Below are 17,776 nucleotides of genomic sequence, written 5' to 3'. Positions count from 1 at the left end.
ACCTACAAAATAAAATTGGGGAATATTACAAATCTGTCAGCATCAATAAAGAGAAGTGGGTAATTATGATTTTCAATTGTCAGATCGGTTACAATAAATAATGACCATCAATTCTGGATCCATAAGCATTCCTTCTGTTAAAAATCTCATCAGCTCCTCAAGCAAGCTTTTTGAAAATTAATTTTTGGCACAATCTTCCAGTCAGCTCCTTTAAAAGAAAGCTAGTCACGTGAACAGAATATTCCTCAGCAGAAAGGGTGTGAACATTGTTTACTGCCTGTGCTGAAATAGCTAAGTGCTTAACTTTTTTCACCAGTTTCCTCCCACATTTCAAAGACGTACAGGACCAGTACGTTAATTGGTCACATAGGTGTATCTGGGGGTTCATAGGCTCAGGGGCTGGAAGGGTCTGTTACCACTCTCTCTCTCTCTCTATATTGAATTCAAAACAACTAGGCTATGGCCCTGAATGTACTGCTTGTGGCAAGCAAGTTATGGTCTATGTGGAAGTGTGGACTTTTGTCTTATCTTGACCTGATTGTTGTAACTTACGACTTGTGGTGATACACCACTAGCCGACTGCAGGGTGTGATTTCTGTACCTGCAGGAAGACCACATCTGGCTAGCTGTCAATCAGCTGACCTGAATAGACCTAACTCCACCCAGCCAGCTGTCAATCAACCACCTGGGATATAATCGAGAGCCGGCCCCTCTCGAGCCAGTCACTCAGGAGTCACCAGTACAGCTACCCACTGTAGCAGAGACTTTTAACTGAATAAAGCCTGTTGTACAGTCTTTCTCAAGTTTTGCATCTGCTTACTGCTGCAGCAGTGCGTCACAATTTATTCAGTTAAAATTGAGACCTGCTATGGAAAAGCTCCTAACCATCGGGAGCCTAGAGATCGACCCTTGCCACCCGGAAGCCCAAGCACGCTTCAAAATCTGGAAGCACGTGGTCAAGGCAGTTATCCAGGCACACTCCAACGTAGTAAACACAGATCAGAAGATGGGTCCCCATGCTTTCCAGGCCCTCAAAGGTTGCAAAGAGTACCCAAAAGCGATGGCTACACTGGAGGCCATGTACAACGAACGTGGTCTATGCCAGGTACCTCCTGAGTATTTGGGCGCAGAGGCCAGGTGAGACAGCTGAAACCTACCTGAGAGCCCTGCGTGAGCTAGCTCATCTGTGCCTGGCAGAGCCCGGGGTGAATGAAGGGGAAGTCGAGAGATTGATCAGAGACACCTGTGTTCGAGGTCTGTAATTGAGAGCCGCCCGCCAGAAGTCACTAGAAGACAGAATCCACTCCCTGGCCCGAACTATAGAGGTAGTCCACTCCTTGGGGTCTGAAGCCCTCCATGCCGAAGCTTTCGACTCCCGACTTCCCTAAGCCTCCGTGTGGACAGCCCAGACAGCAACCATGACTCAGGGACTGCTGGTAGACAAACGCATCACTGCCGCAGGTGCCCCACGCCCGTGTAAGTACTGTGGGTCCTGGTCCCGGTGTGGGTCAGATCAATGAGCATGCCAAAACTGCCTGGCAAGAAACCAGTTCTGTTTGCGATGTAGCAAGAAAGGTCACTACACAAAAGTATGCCTCTCGAGGCCTGCCGGCAGCTTAGCGGCCCTCTACGATCACCTCGCTAGCTAACCCCTTAGATCCCGCCACGTGCAAGGCCATCCTCCTCGCCAGCCCTACTTCCAGCCCCGATGGGTATTACCGCTGCGTGCTCACCATGAGCGCCATCTTTCCCAAAGACGTCACTTTCGACACCACAGATGACGTCACATCCTCTGATGCAGAGCACGATGATGTCACCTCCACCCAAGCAGGCAGCATGACCAACGGGTTGAGCCAGCCATGCTGCCGCCACGCGCACCCACAGGGCGCCATCATCTCGCATTTGCCGAGCACCGCTATCATCTTGGGCCTATCGGCCCAACCCAGCGCACGACCCTACCTCCCACTCAGAAGAGTGAATACGATGATGTGGTCAACACGAGCACCAACCAGACCACCCTCCTGACGCACCCCAAGCCTGCAGATGCCACTGACCACCATTCACCTCCATCGACGCACCCCACACTTGTGAAGGACGCCACAGGCCGCCACTTGCATCAACCATCGGGGAACAGCGATTCGGACCCCGAGATTGTCCTAACGGCCACTACACTAAAGAGTGACATCCCACACAGCCTCGGGCGCTCCATGATGGGCGTTGCTATTAACGGTCAGGTAACAAAATGCCTATTCGACAGCGACAGCACCGAAAGCTTGATACACCCGAACGAGGCCCAAATTTTGAGACTTAAAATCTACCTTACAAGCTTTGCCATTGCTTTTGCCGCCCAGGACCGCTCCATAAAAACTCTCAGGCACTGCTCCATTGACTTGACTGTTGGGGGGGGGGGGGGGTGGCGGAGACATACAATGGGTTCAGGCTCCTGGTCATGCCCAAACTCTGAGCCCCAGTCCTCCTAGGCTTAGATTTCCAGTGCCACCTACAGAGCATCACCCTCATTTTCGGTGGGTCCCTACCTCCTGCTCACGCTTCACAGAGCACCATCCGACCAGCTCCAAACCACTTGCGGCCTTTCCACACTGCGCATCACCCCTCCCACCCTCTTCTCCTACCTCACACCAGACTGCAAACCAATAGCGGCCAGAAGCAAGCGCTATTGCGCAGCCAATAGGGAATTCAGTAAAGCTGCTCCAGGCAGAGGGCGTCATAGAATCCAGCACCAGCCCATGGTGGTCAAAGGGGGCAGCAAACCGAGAATGGTCGTAGACTACAGTCAGACCATTCATTAACCGGTACACCTCACTGGATGCCTACCCCTTACCCAGGATAGCCGACATGGTCAATGTGATAGCCTGCTACAGGGTCTTCTCCACAATCGACCTGAAGTCGGCCTATCATCAGCTCTTGACCCATGCATGGGACAAGCCCTACACCTCCTTCGAGGCAGACGGGCGTCTTTATCATTTCCGCCAAGTTCCGTTCGGGTTCACTAACGGGGTCTCTAACACTTGTTTTCCAGTGTGAAATGGACTGCATGGTAGACCGGCACAAGCTGAAACTCACCTTCCCATATCTGGACAATGTCACCATCTGCGGCCACGACCAGCATGACCACGATGCCAACCTGGAGAGATTTCTCCAGATGGCCTAGGAGCTGAACCTCACATAACAAAGAAAAGTGTGTGTTCAGCACCACCTGCCTTTCCATCCTGGAGTACATTGTGGCACATGGTCTCATCGGCCCTGATCCAGAGCGCAGGCGCCCATTAATTGAGCAAACCCTCCCACACACGCTCAAGGCCCTCCACAGGTGTCACGGCCTCTTTTCTTACTACTGCCAGTGGGTTCCCTGCTTCTCGGACAAGGTCCGACCACTGGCCCAGGCCACTCGAGGCGCAGGCAGCCTTTACCCGCATCAGGCAGAACATCGCAGATGCCATGATGCATTCAGTGAATGATGACTCTCCATTCCAGGTGGAGTGCGATGCCTCCAATGTAGCCTTGCCACCACCCTCAACCAGGAGGGGCGACCCATTGCCTTCCTCTCAAGAACCCTCCATGGTTTCGAGGTCGGGCACTCCACCATTGAAAAGGAGGCCCAAACGACCGTGGAAACGGTCTGCCATTGGTGCCACTATCTGGGAGGCAGCAGATTCACCCGCCTCACTGACCAGTGTGCAGTGGCCTACATGTTCAACACCACGCACAAAGGCAAGATTGAAAATGACAAGATCTTGCACTGGAGAGTTGAGCTTGCAACATTCAGCTACGACATCCAGTATCGATCGGGGAGGTTCAAAGACTTCCCCGACGCCCTATCCCTGACCTACGCGTCAGCTCAGGCCGACCAACTGCCACCTAGGCGTCACATGCCTCTACCATTTCATCAAGTCCTGGAGCCTCCCATAAACCGCCCAGTAAGTCTGGACCATGTCTGAGACGGGTCTGCGCGGAATGCAAGCCCCACTTCTTCTGCCCACCCCAGGCCCACGTCATGAAGGCCACACGGCCCTTCGAACACCTCAGTGACTTCAAGGGCCCCCTGCCTCCCACGAACCGGAACATCTACTTCCTCGCAGTGATAGACGAGTATTCCCGTTTTCCCTTCACCATCCCATGCCCAGATACCTCCACAGCCACTGTCATCAGGGCACTGACAAAGATCTTCACTCTGTTCAGCTACCCTGCATTCATCCACAGCGACCGGGGGCTTCCGCTTCATGAGTGAGAAGCTGCACCAGTACCTGACAGCAAGGGCATTGCAACTAGTTGAGGGTGGCGGCAGGGCAACATCGGAGGGGAAATGGGCAGATGGAACACGGAAACGGGGTGATCTGGAAGGCAATCCTCCTGACCCTTAAGTCAAAAGGCTGGTCCGAGGACCAATGACAGGATGTCCTCCCCGAGGCGCTCCATGCCATCAGGTTGCTCCTGTGCACAGCTACCAACGAGACCCCCCACGAACGCTGTTTTCATTCCCCAGAAAATCAGCGACTCGAATCTCTCTCCCAGCGTGGCTCACATCTCCGGGACCGGAGATGCTCCTGCGTAAACACGCATGGGCCCACAAGGCCGACCCCTTGGTTGAGCAGGTGTTGTTCCTACATGCCAATCAAAACTACGCCTACGTCAGGTACGCCAATGGCCGGGAGGACACTGATTCAACCAGGGATCTGGCCTCAGCGGGAGCACCCACCTCAACACAGCAGCCTCCACCGCCCCAGGACCACTTCGGCCTGATGCAGCCTACCCATCTCGAACATTCATTGCACAATCACACTACGGGGGATGACCTTTCTCCCCGCCCCTCCAATGCTTCACAGGCTCGCCGATCCAGGCTGTCCCAGTCACCCCACTGCTCTGTGCCACGCCAAACGCCCCGGCGCATGCCCTAGCCGACCTTTGACCAGGAGCCATCCCTGCGACAGTCACAGAGACTCCAACGGCCGCCAGACCATCTAACCTGCAAATACACATATACCACCTAAGAATGTTGCTAAAACCGCTCCCCGGGTCAATTTTAAAGAAGGGGGTGAATTCGGTGATACACCACCAACTTACTGCAGGGGGCGATTTCTGTACCTTCAGGAAGACCACCGGAGGACAGACCACACCTGGCCGGTTGTCAATCAGCCGACCTGAATAGACATAACTCCACCTGGCCAGCTGTCAATTAACCACCTGAAATATGATCCTGAACCAGCCCCTCTTGAGCCAGTCATTCGGGAGCCACCAGTACAGCTACCACTGTAGCAGAGACTTTTAACTGAATAAAGCCTGTTGTACAGTCTTTCTCGAGTTTTGTGTCTGCTTCCTGCTGCAGCAGGGCATCACAACTACCCAAAGCTATCTTTAGTAGCTAAGATTTGCATAGCAGCATAATGCCTTCAAGTAGACCAGAAGAATCTCTTCCCTTGAAACCACAGAAATAAAACAGCACACTGGCAACTTAAAAAGGAAGAAATTTTAAAATACAAGAAGAAAATTAAAAAATTTAAAGGGGATTAAATTATTTTTATGGAATTAAAAACATTCAAGCTGACTGAGACTTTCAAAGAAAGCCCTGTCTCCCCCCCCCCTCCCCTGAGGAATAGGCACCCTGCATATCTACAGCTGAGGTGAGGAGGATCCTGTCCAGCATGCACCCACACAAAGCAGCAGGACCAGATAACATTACAGTTGGGTGCTGAGGGACAGTGTGGACCAGGTGACTTAGGACTGAATGGACATGTTCAATATCTCACTCCACTGTCCTCACAGGATTCAAGGCAGCATCCATCAACCTGGTACCCAAGAAGCAATGGCACCTGGACTAAATGACTACTATCCACGATCATGAAGAGCTTTGAACAACTGTTAGTGGAGTGCATCCAAGCACATCTACCAGTGACAACAGACCCATTATAGTTTGTCAACCGATCCACAGACAATGCAATAGACCCAACCCTCTGTCCTGACCTACCTAGAGAAGGACGCCTCGTACGCCAAGGCTGTTGTACATTGACTTCAGCCCACCATTCAATACAATGATATTTCAGAGGGTGGTGGATAAACTGTCCTCGCTGGAACTCAACACCCTTCTCTGCAACTGGATCCTGGACTTCTTGATGGAAAGACTACAGTCTGTCTGGATTGGCAGAAAAACCTCAAGCCCCATCCCACTGAGCACTAGCACACCTAAGGGCTGCGTGCTCAGCATACTAGTGTTCCCACTGCTAGTTCATGACTATATTGCCAGGTTCAGCTCCAACAGCTGCATTGTTTGTGGATGACACAACGTTAGTTGGCCTCATCGGCAACAGCGATGAATTGGCTTACAAAGAGGTTGAAAGGCTTGTATCGTGGTGCAAGAACAACAGCCTAAATCTCAATGTGGACAAAGGAGATGATTGTGGACTTCAAGAGGATGAAGGACCAGTCCCCACTACATGTCATAGACGTCCATTTAAAGGACGGCCTAGCCTGGACCCACAACACCTCCTCATTAGTCAGGAAGGTGCAGCAGTGACTGCACTTCCTCAGGAGGTTTTGAAGAGCAAGGCTACCATCTTCACTATGTTCTACAGGAGCACAGTAGAGTGTCCTGCTTGGCTGCAACATAGAATGGTATGGTCTTTTGTCCGCTGCTCTGTACTCCTCCCCCTGCTATTCTTCCCTTTTACCCAAGACTTCTCTAAAGATACCAATCTCTCTTTTATTTAAACTAATACCTTGAGGAAGGGTTCAGGCCCAAAACATCAGAATTATATCTTTACCTCCTATGGGTCCTGCAAGATCAGCTGAGCTCCTCCAGCATCTGTGCTTTGACCTCTATCACAATCAGCACCAAGGGAGGACATTCACAGGCACAGACCCTCCTTGTGAGGAACTGCGCCCCCATACGCTCATGTGGGATGCACCCCCTCCCTGGCTAGGAGCTGATCCCCCATACGCTCGCGGCTATCGCTCACCGTCAGACCAACCCAGCCGACATCACTAGCATCCAGCTTGATGCACACTAGTGACTCTCCATGCATTAAAAGCAGCGCTTTCAGCTGCTACGTCAGAGGGATGGAGGAGATTTACATCCACTTGGCAGGTAGGCCGCGACCAGCACCCCCCACCCCCTCCCCACCACCACCACTGCTGAGCGAGTTTACATCCGTTGGACTGTTCCCCACCTGGTTACCCTAATGCCTTCCTCTAACATTCATTCTGGCGCCGACCCCAGCCTCTTTCAATAGTATCTATAGGGAGTGGTGCCTAAAGCGGGCTCGGAGAATCATTAGGCACTTTCAGGTGGCCAATTGCCCCGCATGTAAAGCCGCATGTTTAGGTAATATGCGGCTGTTTTGAGGGCACCTGAATGTGCAGGAGGCACTCTTGAGGCGAGCTACGTAACCCTCCTCCGAGAGGGATAATCGGCTCAGCTCAGTGGCTCCCCCAGCCACCTGAATGCAGCTGGTTGAAAGCGGATGTTAAAGGGTCAGGCTGCTGATCACAGCTGACACTGGGCAGGAGCCAGGGTGCATTCAGAGCCGCATCCTGTGCAGCTGTGTCCTTCAGGTGGCCAGCGTTGCGCTTTAATCGCTGCCACCTGAACGGCAATTTAAAGGGCCGCTTCTGCTTCTTCAGGTGCATTCTTAGCGTAGAATGCACCTGAAAAAGCCTACAGAGAACTCTTACCGTGGCGCCTGCAGTATTTTTGAGACACTAGCTTCAAGGAAGACGTACAGGAGCTTAAAAACAGGACTGCCAGGCTTGGAAACAGCTTCTTTCCACAGGCATTGAGACTGTTGAACAGTTCTAGAAACCCATAAATTTTTCATATATATTTATATATCTATATAAAATTTTGGATCAATATGTATACATGTTGTTTGTATGTAGGGTGTACCATGTGTTTATACCATGGCTCGGAGAAATGCTATTTTGTTGGGTTGTATATGCACAATCAGATGACAATAAATTTGAACTTGATTTGACTTAATTCCCATTTACGTGAATGGATTCACTAATCCATTAGAGAGAGACCCCAGATTAACTGCACCCTACCAATGTCAGAGTATGGGAAATCATTGTGATAAAGTGCCTTCAAGATTAGGAATTCCTTGAGTGAAAGGCACGTGCTGAGAAATGTCTGCCATTCAGTATGAACCTGGCTCTGCTTCCCGGCTTAAAAGATCCCACTTATTGTGGAAATATTCTCGCGAGTTGGAGCATTACCCAGTCATTAATACAGCTTTAAATCAGCCATTCTCAACCTTTATTTGGCTGTGGCCCCATAAGGACTCTGCTCAAAGTTTATGCACCCCCACCCCTCCTTTCCATGTGAAGCAGTCAGGTTTTGGTTTCTTCCATATTTCTCTCCTACTGACAACGTAAAACACTGAAAATATTTTAGGTACGCAAGGTGAAAGGAAAACAAGGTTTTTACTTAAATATGCTATGCCCCCAGCAGGGCTGAAGGGCTACCATTGGAATAACTGCTTTAAATCACATTGGTCTTTAGATCTTTACAAATCAGCTTTGTTTATTTTTAAACCAAAACTTTGTTAACTCAATGCCCTGAGCCCTTGCTGTTAATAGAGAGAATGATGAGGATTATGCATTTTGCAGTACATACAAAATAAAATTACCATAACAAGGATTTCTACTTGTCTTTTTTAAACGTGTGTTTTTAATGAACGCTGGAGGCGAATAGGGCACTATTCACTGCACCAGTTTTGGCTCGTATAAAACAGAGGCATAAACTACATAGTGTAACTGCCTCTTCATCTTTGTACATTGTGGGACATCCTTGGACTCAATACTGAGCTCAGGGGCTGAGTGACAGATCAGAGGTGTCTGCATCCCAGCTCTAGCGTTTTTCACTTCCACACTGCTCTGCTAAAGGTTACATTTGGAAAGAATCAGCCCATGAAAGATTGAGTGATTTTAGTGGCATTAACTTCCTCATAATATTGTTTTCTGTGTGTTTTCAGCATTACATGACATTATTAAACTGAAGGAAGATCCAAATGCAGTAAAATCCTGATATTTGTTATTTAAGAAACTGGCAAAATAGAGGAAAATAAATTTTACAAAATAAATAAGAATAAAATAATAGGTAAAAAATATGCAAAATTAAATGTTCAACACATAAATCTTCGGTGAAGATGGGAGCAAATATTTAGCCAGTGGAGTGCCTTGGTCGTGCTTTGCCCTTTGCAATTGTTTGAATAAAGTTGTGTGAAACAGCAATGGCATCATGCAGGATGAAGAGCTGATTGATGCCTATCGCCGTTGGGTTGATTCTCTTAAAGTGCCTTCTTATTCCTGCTTAGTAAGAGTTGTCCTGGTCAGAGGCTTTACCTGTAAATTTGGGGGATGGAGGGTTGATTATCTATAATGTTATTGTTCGTCTTTCAGGTGGGTCCGTGGAAGGGGAAGAACCTGCAGACGTGGTGACGGTTAAATGTTTTCAAAGAATATGACTGGAAAATAAAGTTAACTGCTTTAAGGTATTCATGTAAGTGAAGTTTGCTCAGTGTTAGCACAGTCTAGTACTCTGGTCTTTTGTTTTTTAAACTGTTTATTCTTAACCAGGTGTATTAGTTAGCCATGGTAAGAGTAAGTCTCAAGCAACCGGAAAACACCGGCATCTACCAATCCCCATAAGTGCCAGATGCCAGACGTTTTACTGCAAATGTTTCTTCCTGAACTGCAATGGCATTTCAGATTAAGAGCTTTTCTTTTTCTTTGGCTTGGCTTCGCGGACGAAGATTTATGGAGGGGGTAAAAAGTCCACGTCAGCTGCAGGCTCGTTTGTGGCTGACAAGTCCGATGCGGGACAGGCAGACACGATTGCAGCGGTTGCAGGGGAAAATTGGTTGGTTGGGGTTGGGTGTTGGGTTTTTCCTCCTTTGCCTTTTGTCAGTGAGGTAGGCTCTGCGGTCTTCTTCAAAGGAGGTTGCTGCCCGCCAAACTGTGAGGCGCCAAGATGCACGGTTTGAGGCGATATCAGCCCACTGGCGGTGGTCAATGTGGCAGGCACCAAGAGATTTCTTTAGGCAGTCCTTGTACCTTTTCTTTGGTGCACCTCTGTCACGGTGGCCAGTGGAGAGCTCGCCATATAACACGATCTTGGGAAGGCGATGGTCCTCCATTCTGGAGACGTGACCCATCCAGCGCAGCTGGATCTTCAGCAGCGTGGACTCGATGCTGTCGACCTCTGCCATCTCGAGTACTTCGACGTTAGGGATGTAAGCGCTCCAATGGATGTTGAGGATGGAGCGGAGACAACGCTGGTGGAAGCGTTCTAGGAGCCGTAGGTGGTGCCGGTAGAGGACCCATGATTCGGAGCCGAACAGGAGTGTGGGTATGACAACGGCTCTGTATACGCAGTTGGTTGTTTTTCCAGACTCTTTTGTGTAGTCTTCCAAAGGCGCTATTTGCCTTGGCGAGTCTGTTGTCTATCTCATTGTCGATCCTTGCATCTGATGAAATGGTGCAGCCGAGATAGGTAAACTGGTTGACCGTTTTGAGTTTTGTGTGCCCGATGGAGATGTGGGGGGGCTGGTAATCATGGTGGGGAGCTGGCTGATGGAGGACCTCAGTTTTCTTCAGGCTGACTTCCAGGCCAAACATTTTGGCAGTTTCCGCAAAGCAGGACGTCAAGCGCTGAAGAGCTGGCTCTGAATGGGCAACTAAAGCGGCATCGTCTGCAAAGAGTAGTTCACGGACAAGTTTCTCTTGTGTCTTGGTGTGAGCTTGCAGGCGCCTCAGATTGAAGAGACTGCCATCCGTGCGGTACCGGATGTAAACAGCGTCTTCATTGTTGGGGTCTTTCATGGCTTGGTTCAGCATCATGCTGAAGAAGATTGAAAAGAGGGTTGGTGCCAGAACACAGCCTTGTTTCACGCCATTGTTAATGGAGAAGGGTTCAGAGAGCTCATTGCTGTATCTGACCCGACCTTGTTGGTTTTCGTGCAGTTGGATAATCATGTTGAGGAACTTTGGGTTCAGATTAAGAGCTAATACTGAAGAATCCACATTTCAGATACAAAATTGGGCAACCTTACCAAGGAAGCACAACAGACTTACCCTCAGATTGACAATGCAATTTCTTGCCAAATCCAAAGACTTCAGGTTTTTAAAATTTAGTAAAGCATCCCCAAGAGACACAATTTTCTCATAGCTGATTCCCTGAACTGAGAGAGACTCCACTTCATCTAAGGAGAAAGCAAATAGTTTAATTGCAACTTTAACTCATTTACCAGTGCCATATTTCTAAGTTTCTTCAGGGAAATTATCATATCTCTTAATCCCTTGATTTTTCTTTCTTTACCTAAAGAAATTCCAAGCAGGAGGAGCAGATTCTACCCGCTCTGTAATTCAATAAAGTGACAGTTCATTCTAAACATTTAACTATCGACCTGGTTGCCAACGCCTCTGCATTTCTGTCTGACCAACTATTACAGGATTTTTTTTTCAAAATCCACTGACAGGATCTGATTGTCACTGGCTAGATGAGGATTATCGGTTAGCTCAAGCTGCTCCAGAGAAGACATTGAAGAGCCACCTTCCTGACGCACTGCAGGTTCTTTACTTTCTGTAATATGATAGAGCTCTCCCCATCCAGAAGCCCTGGATGAACAACAAAATCTCAAACCTGCTGAGAACCAGATCACAGGCATTAATGTCCAGAGATCCAGAACCCTACACAGGAGCAGGCACGACTTCTGGAAAGACATCTCCTGGGTGTAGTGGAGATTCCAGATAAGGATAGAAGCAACAAAGGACACCTGACAGCTGCAGTAAGGCCTAAATGACATAACCTACTACAAAATTATATCTAGTGCAGTGGAGACAGCAAAGTTTCACTCCCAGATGAACTCATGATTTGACTATCATTAAAAAAATCCACAGTGCACCCCTAATGATTTTCTATTGACAATATCTGAGAATGATGTGTGGGATGATTTCAGAAGAGTGAATCCAAGGAAAACATCCAGTCCGGATGGAGTACTCAGCCAAGTACTGAAAACCTCTACTGAATAACAAGGGTATTCAAGGGTATCTTCAACATCTCACTCTGGCAGGGCATGGTACCCACCTGTTTCAAACCGGTCTCAATAACTATTGACCAGTGGCACTCACATTTTGCAAGGCTGGGTTGAAGCATATCATTTTCTGTCTGAACAGCAACATGAACCCATTCCAATTTGCCTACAGTAGTAACAGGTCTACGGTGGATACCATCTCACTAGCTCTACACAAAGCCCTGGTTCACCTTTGCATACATCAGGGTGTTCTTTATTGACTACAGTTCAGCATTTAACACCATCATCCCCTCAAAACTGATCAGCAAACTTCAAGACCTGGGCCTCAACAACCTAGTCTGTAATTGGATCCCCTCACCTCCAGACCCCAATCAGTGAAGATTGGTAAAAACATCTCCTCCACAATCTCCATCAGTCTCGGGCAGTACAGGGCGGCATACTTAGCCCCCTGCTCTACTCACTTTGCACCTATGACTGTGTGGCTAACACCATCTACAAATCTGCTGACAATACCCACAGTCGTGAGCTGTTCTACAAGGGGTGATGAGTCAGCATACAGGAAGGAGACTGAAAACTTGGCTGAATGCTGCACCAACAACAACTTCACACTCAATGCTGATTGTCCACTTGAAAACCAGAGATGTATGTACGACCCAGTGATCATTGGGGGATCAGCAGTGGAGAGAGTGAACAAATTTAAATTCCTGGGAGTCATTATCTCAGACCCAGCACACGAATGTCATAATGAAGAAAGCATGCCAGTGCCGCTACTTCCTCAGGAGTTTGCAGAGGTTTGGTTTGACATCGTAAACCTTGGCAACCTTAGCTGTGCAGTGGAAGAGTGCCTGGTAAGGGGGCACGAATATTTCTGAATGGAAGCTTTGCACAGGGTAGTGAGTGGATCCTGCTCTGTGCATCACAGGCAAAACTCTCGCCACCATCAAGAAAATTAACATGGAACGTTGCCGTCGGAGGCCAGCAGCAATCATCAATAACGTGCTGTGTTCTTGGTGCTGCTAAGAGGTACAAGTGCCAAAACACTCCTACCACAAGGTTCAGGAACAGTTGCTACCTTTCTGATAGCAGACTCTTCAAAGAACTATCAGAAACTCATTTAAGGACTCTAACTTTGGACATTATTTATTAAGGAATATATTTTCTGTATTGGCTTTCCATTTTGTTTCCATTTCTTTCTTTGTTTCCATTTCTCTCATTTATTGATGTACTTTTCCTTGAGTACAGTTTATACTAACTCTTAAGTAGAAATTCTGTCTGGCAGGAAAAAAAAGATTCTTAAGGTTATATGTGATGTCGTGTATGTTCTCTAACCAATTTTGGGTGTTAAATAGAAAGATCAACATTTATACCAAAGATAGATGGAGCTTCTCTGTGTTCAACTGCACCCATTGCCTTGTACCTCTCAACAGTTTTGAGAACTGAACTTGCCTTGAAAATCTATGTTAGAGTACATTATAGTCAATATGCACGACAGCCAGAATGTACAGTACCTATTAGGGAAGCATCCTCCTGCCAGGATTAAAGAATTATTCCCTGTTGGGGGAGGGGGGGTGGAAAATGCTGTCAGCAACTGGGGGGGATGAAAACAATGTTGGGGGTGGGGGGGAGTTAACGTTGTTGGGGCCAGGAGTGGGGAACGCTGTCGGGGCTGGGGGTGTGGAATGCTGTCGGGGCAGTGGGGGTGAACGCTGTCAGGGACGGGGGGGAACGCAGGATTGGGGCCGGGGGGTTGTCGCTGTTGGGGTTGGGGGGACGCTGTCGGGGTGGAACGTCGTCAGGGCCAAGGGAGAGCATAATGGGCCAGCGGGGAATGAAGCTGGTGCAGGAGTATGGTCATCCTTCTTACCCATAATCCCCCACACTGCTGGAACCACTCTTGACAAGAAGGGTAAGCTCAGAAGAATATAGATGCTGAAAAGACTGGCTGAGTTCTTCCAGCATTATGGTGTGTTAGTACAATCACAGCGTATGCAGCCTATTGTGCTTCTTTCTCTCTGGGATATCTTTAACATGTTTGCTGACTTCCAAGGAGCCCAAGCCCCACCTTCTCCCCTCCTCTCCACCCTGTACCCTCCCCTCTCCATCTCCTTCTCCATCCACCATCTCCCCTTTGCAGACCCCTCTCCATCTCCCCTTCTCCCCATCCCTTTCCCCCACTCCATACACACCACACCCTCTCTCTCCTCCACACCCTTCTTTTCTTCATCCTCCTCCCCCCCTCTCTCCCACCCCATCTCCCATTCCCCCTCCCCACCACCACTTTCTCCTCGTCCCATCCTCCATTTCCCTTCCTTCTGCAATCTCCATATCCGTCTTCTCCTTCCTCTCTTTCCCCACCCCCTTCTCCCTCCCAGCCCCTCTCTTCCCTCCCATCCCCCTCAACTCTCTCTGCTGCCTTCCTCCCACTCCCCTCTTCCCTCCCCACTCACCCCTCCTCCCCTCCCAATCCCCTCCCAATCTTCATCACTCCTCTCTCCCCTCCACACGTTAATCCTCCACTAAACCCTCCCCAAATCCCTGCACTTCCTTCCTCCAACCTACTCCACTTTACCCCACCCATCTGCCTCCATCACCCTCCCTTCTCCACTTCCCTCCCCTCCGTTCCCCTTCCCTGTTCCCTGCTTCTCCCCTCCATCATCCCCTCCCCATCCCACCATCCACCATCTCCCCCTCTCCCTCCCTCATCTTCTTTCTTCCCTTCCTCCTCTCCCCTTTTCCTGTCCCCTCAGACCATGGTTTACACCTCACAACCTCATCTCTTCCCTGTCTCCCCTCTCCACTTACCCTCTCATCTCCCCACCCCATTCCCCCTTCCCACCAGCTTTATTCCCCTCCACCCCAGCTCCCACTCCCACCTCCCTCTCCCTATTCCCATCCTTCCTTGCTCTTCCCCACCCCTCTCTCCCCACTTGACTACTCCCCCTCCCCTTCTCCTATCTTGCCTCACCTCCTCCCCACCCTCCCCTCTCTACCCCCCACCATCCTCTATTCCCCACCTTCCCTCCTCCCTCCCCACCCCACTAACTCTCCTATCCCCTCCCCACATCATCCTCCCTACCATGTCTCCTCCTCTCACCATCTCTCCTCCCCCTCACCTTCCTACTCTCCCCACTCCCCCATTCCCCCTCTCCCTGTCCCACACCCCCCACTCTACTCCTACACACCTCTTCCCCACTCCACCCATCCTCACTCATCCCTATCTTCCCCAATACCCCTCTCCTCCTCATTCCACCCCTCTCCCCTATCCTTACTCTCCTCTCCATCCCCCTCCCTTGCTCATCCTCCTACCTCTGCTCCTTCCTTCATCCCCTACTCCTTCATTCCCCTCTCATTTTCCTCTTCCTCATCTTCCACTCTCATCACCCTCCACTTCCCACACCCAAGCCCCTTTCTTTCATGCCCTATTCCTCACCCTCATCCCCCATTCCATCATCCTTCCTCACCTCCTGCTATTCCTCTCCCCACCCACTCTCAGCCCCCTTCCCCCTCTCCCTCCCTCATCATCATTCCCCTTTCCCTCACTCATCCTCCCCCACCTCTTCCTCCCTCACCCCCTTCCTACCCTCCCCAGCCCCCTCTCCCCTGCCCCTCTCCCTCCCTCATCACCTCTTCATCATCCCCCTTTCCCTCACATCCTCCCCCACCTCTTCCTCCCTCATCCCCTTCCTACCCTCCCCAGCCCCCTCTCCCCTGCCCCTCTCCCTCCCTCATCACCTCTTCATCATCTCCTTTCCCTCACTCATCCTCCCCCACCTCTTCCTCCCTCATCCCCTTCCTACCCTCCCCAGCCCCCTCTCTCCTGCCCCTCTCCCTCCCTCATCACCTCTTCATCATCCCCCCTTCTCTCACACTCATCCTCCCCCATCTCTTCCTCCCTCACCCCCTTCCTACCCTCCACCAGCCCCCTCTCCCCTGCCCCTCTCCCTCCCTCATCACCTCTTCATCATCCCCCTTTCCCTCACACTCATCCTCCCCCACCTCTTCCTACCCTCCACCAGCCCCCTCTCCCCTGCCCCTCTCCCTCCCTCATCACTTCTTCATCATCCCCCCTTCTCACACTCATCCTCCCCCCACCTCTTCCTCCCTCACCCCCTTCCTACCCTCCCCAGCCCCCTCTCCCCTGCCCCTCTCCCTCCCTCATCACCTCTTCATCCTCCCCCATCTCTTCCTCCCTCACCCCCTTCCTACCCTCCCCCAGCCCCCTCCCAACAAACCTTACCCGATCTGACGTTCAGCTGGGCTTTGGTCCTGATTAATTCTTCAGTGGCCACCAGTTCCCTGATTGTTCTTTTATTCTCCATTTTCTCCTAATTCCATTTCCCTCTCTCCCTTTACTATTTGTTTTACCTCCTCTCTTTCTTTCTCCTTTTCTCCTTTCTCTCTCTCTGTTTGTATCCACCCCCCCCCACCAACCCTCTCCCACCGCCGCTCCGCGCGGAATGTACTACCCCAGGTTAACCGGTAGGTGGCGGCGGAATAGAAGTCGAAACCGAATGGACGCCCTCTGTCGACCGCGACTGAGAAGTGACAAACACGCAGACAAAGACAACGCTCGCAGCAAGGATGCCTCTCGCCTGCAGGCGGCGCCGCGTAGCTGGCCGGCCCTTTATAACTTTGCTGACCTCATACATTATGATCCTCAAATGCCTCACATGTGACACCGACGTGGAGCAAAGCAATGCTTCATGGCACTTGCCACAGGGGCAGCCATGCATCAAGAAAGATTATATAGGGGGCTGCATTAATTTTAATAAAGTTTGATCATTCCATCTCCTCTAAATGTTTTATCTCCTTAGTGTTATCCCTGTGACATTTCTTTTTCCACATTGATTGGCTGCTGTGGAAAATGTTCTCACCTTCTTTAAATGCTTTTGGGTTTTGAACATTGAACATTGCAGCTCAGTACAGGCCCTTCAGCCCTCGATATTGTGCTGACCTATACATACAATTTTTAAAACCCTCCCTACCTTGTAACCCTCTATTTTACTTCCAATGTCTTTTCTTTTTTCTTCTTTGGCTTAACTTCACGGATGAAGATTTATGGAGGGGTACGTCCACGTCTGCTGCAGGCTCGTTGGTGACTGACAAGTCCGATGTGGGACAGGCAGGCACGGTTGCAGCGGTTGCAAGGGAAAATTGGTGAGTTGGGGTTGGGTGTTGGGTTTTTCCTCCTTTGTCTTTTGTCAGTGAGGTGGGCTCTGAGGTCTTCTTCAAAGGAGGTTGCTGCCCGCCGAACTGTGAGGCGCCAAGATGCATGGTTGGAGGCGATATCAGCCCACTGGTGGGGGTCAATGTGGCAGGCACCAAGAGATTTCTTTTCTTTAAGCAGTCCTTGTACCTCTTCTTTGGTGCCCCTCTGTCTCGGTGGCCAGTGGAGAGCTCACCATAGAACACGATCTTAGGAAGGCGTTGGTCTTCAATTCTGGAGATGTGACCCACCCAGCGCAGTTGGGTCTTCAGCATCATGGAGTCGATGCTTGCGGACTCTGCCAGCTCGAGTACTTCAATGTTGGCGATGAAGTCATTCCAATGAATGTTGAGTATGGAGCAGAGACAGCGCTGATGGAAGCATTCTAGGAGCCGTAGGTGATGCCGGTAGAGGACCCATGATTTGGAGCCGAACAGGAGCGTGGGTATGACAACGGCTTTGTACATGCTGATCTTTGTGTGCTTCTTCAGGTGGTTGTTTTTCCAGACTCTTTTGTGTTGTCTTC

The 17,776-nt window shown here is 50.1% G+C and overlaps 1 protein-coding gene across 7 annotated transcripts in view; it reads right to left on the bottom strand.

The window, feature by feature from the left end:
* The window catches only part of LOC138744765 (uncharacterized), an 88,787-nt gene extending 72,134 nt beyond the window's left edge, over positions 1 to 16,653 (bottom strand). For all 7 annotated transcript variants that reach the window (XM_069901397.1, XM_069901398.1, XM_069901400.1 and 4 more), the window contains exons 1-2: positions 16,282 to 16,653; positions 11,086 to 11,213 (exon numbers count right to left, since the gene is read on the bottom strand). In XM_069901397.1, coding sequence (XP_069757498.1) covers positions 11,086 to 11,213; positions 16,282 to 16,363 — 210 coding nt within the window. In that variant the 5' untranslated portion in view covers positions 16,364 to 16,653. The remainder of the gene's footprint in view (positions 1 to 11,085; positions 11,214 to 16,281) is intronic.
* Between the last annotated feature and the right edge of the window lie 1,123 nt (positions 16,654 to 17,776).

Source organism: Narcine bancroftii, chromosome 10 (genome assembly GCF_036971445.1).
Source record: "Narcine bancroftii isolate sNarBan1 chromosome 10, sNarBan1.hap1, whole genome shotgun sequence".
Classification (NCBI taxonomy): Eukaryota; Metazoa; Chordata; class Chondrichthyes; order Torpediniformes; family Narcinidae; genus Narcine; species Narcine bancroftii.
The sequence above is the reverse complement of the archived record's forward strand: the minus strand, read 5'-3'. Positions and strand labels throughout refer to the sequence as shown.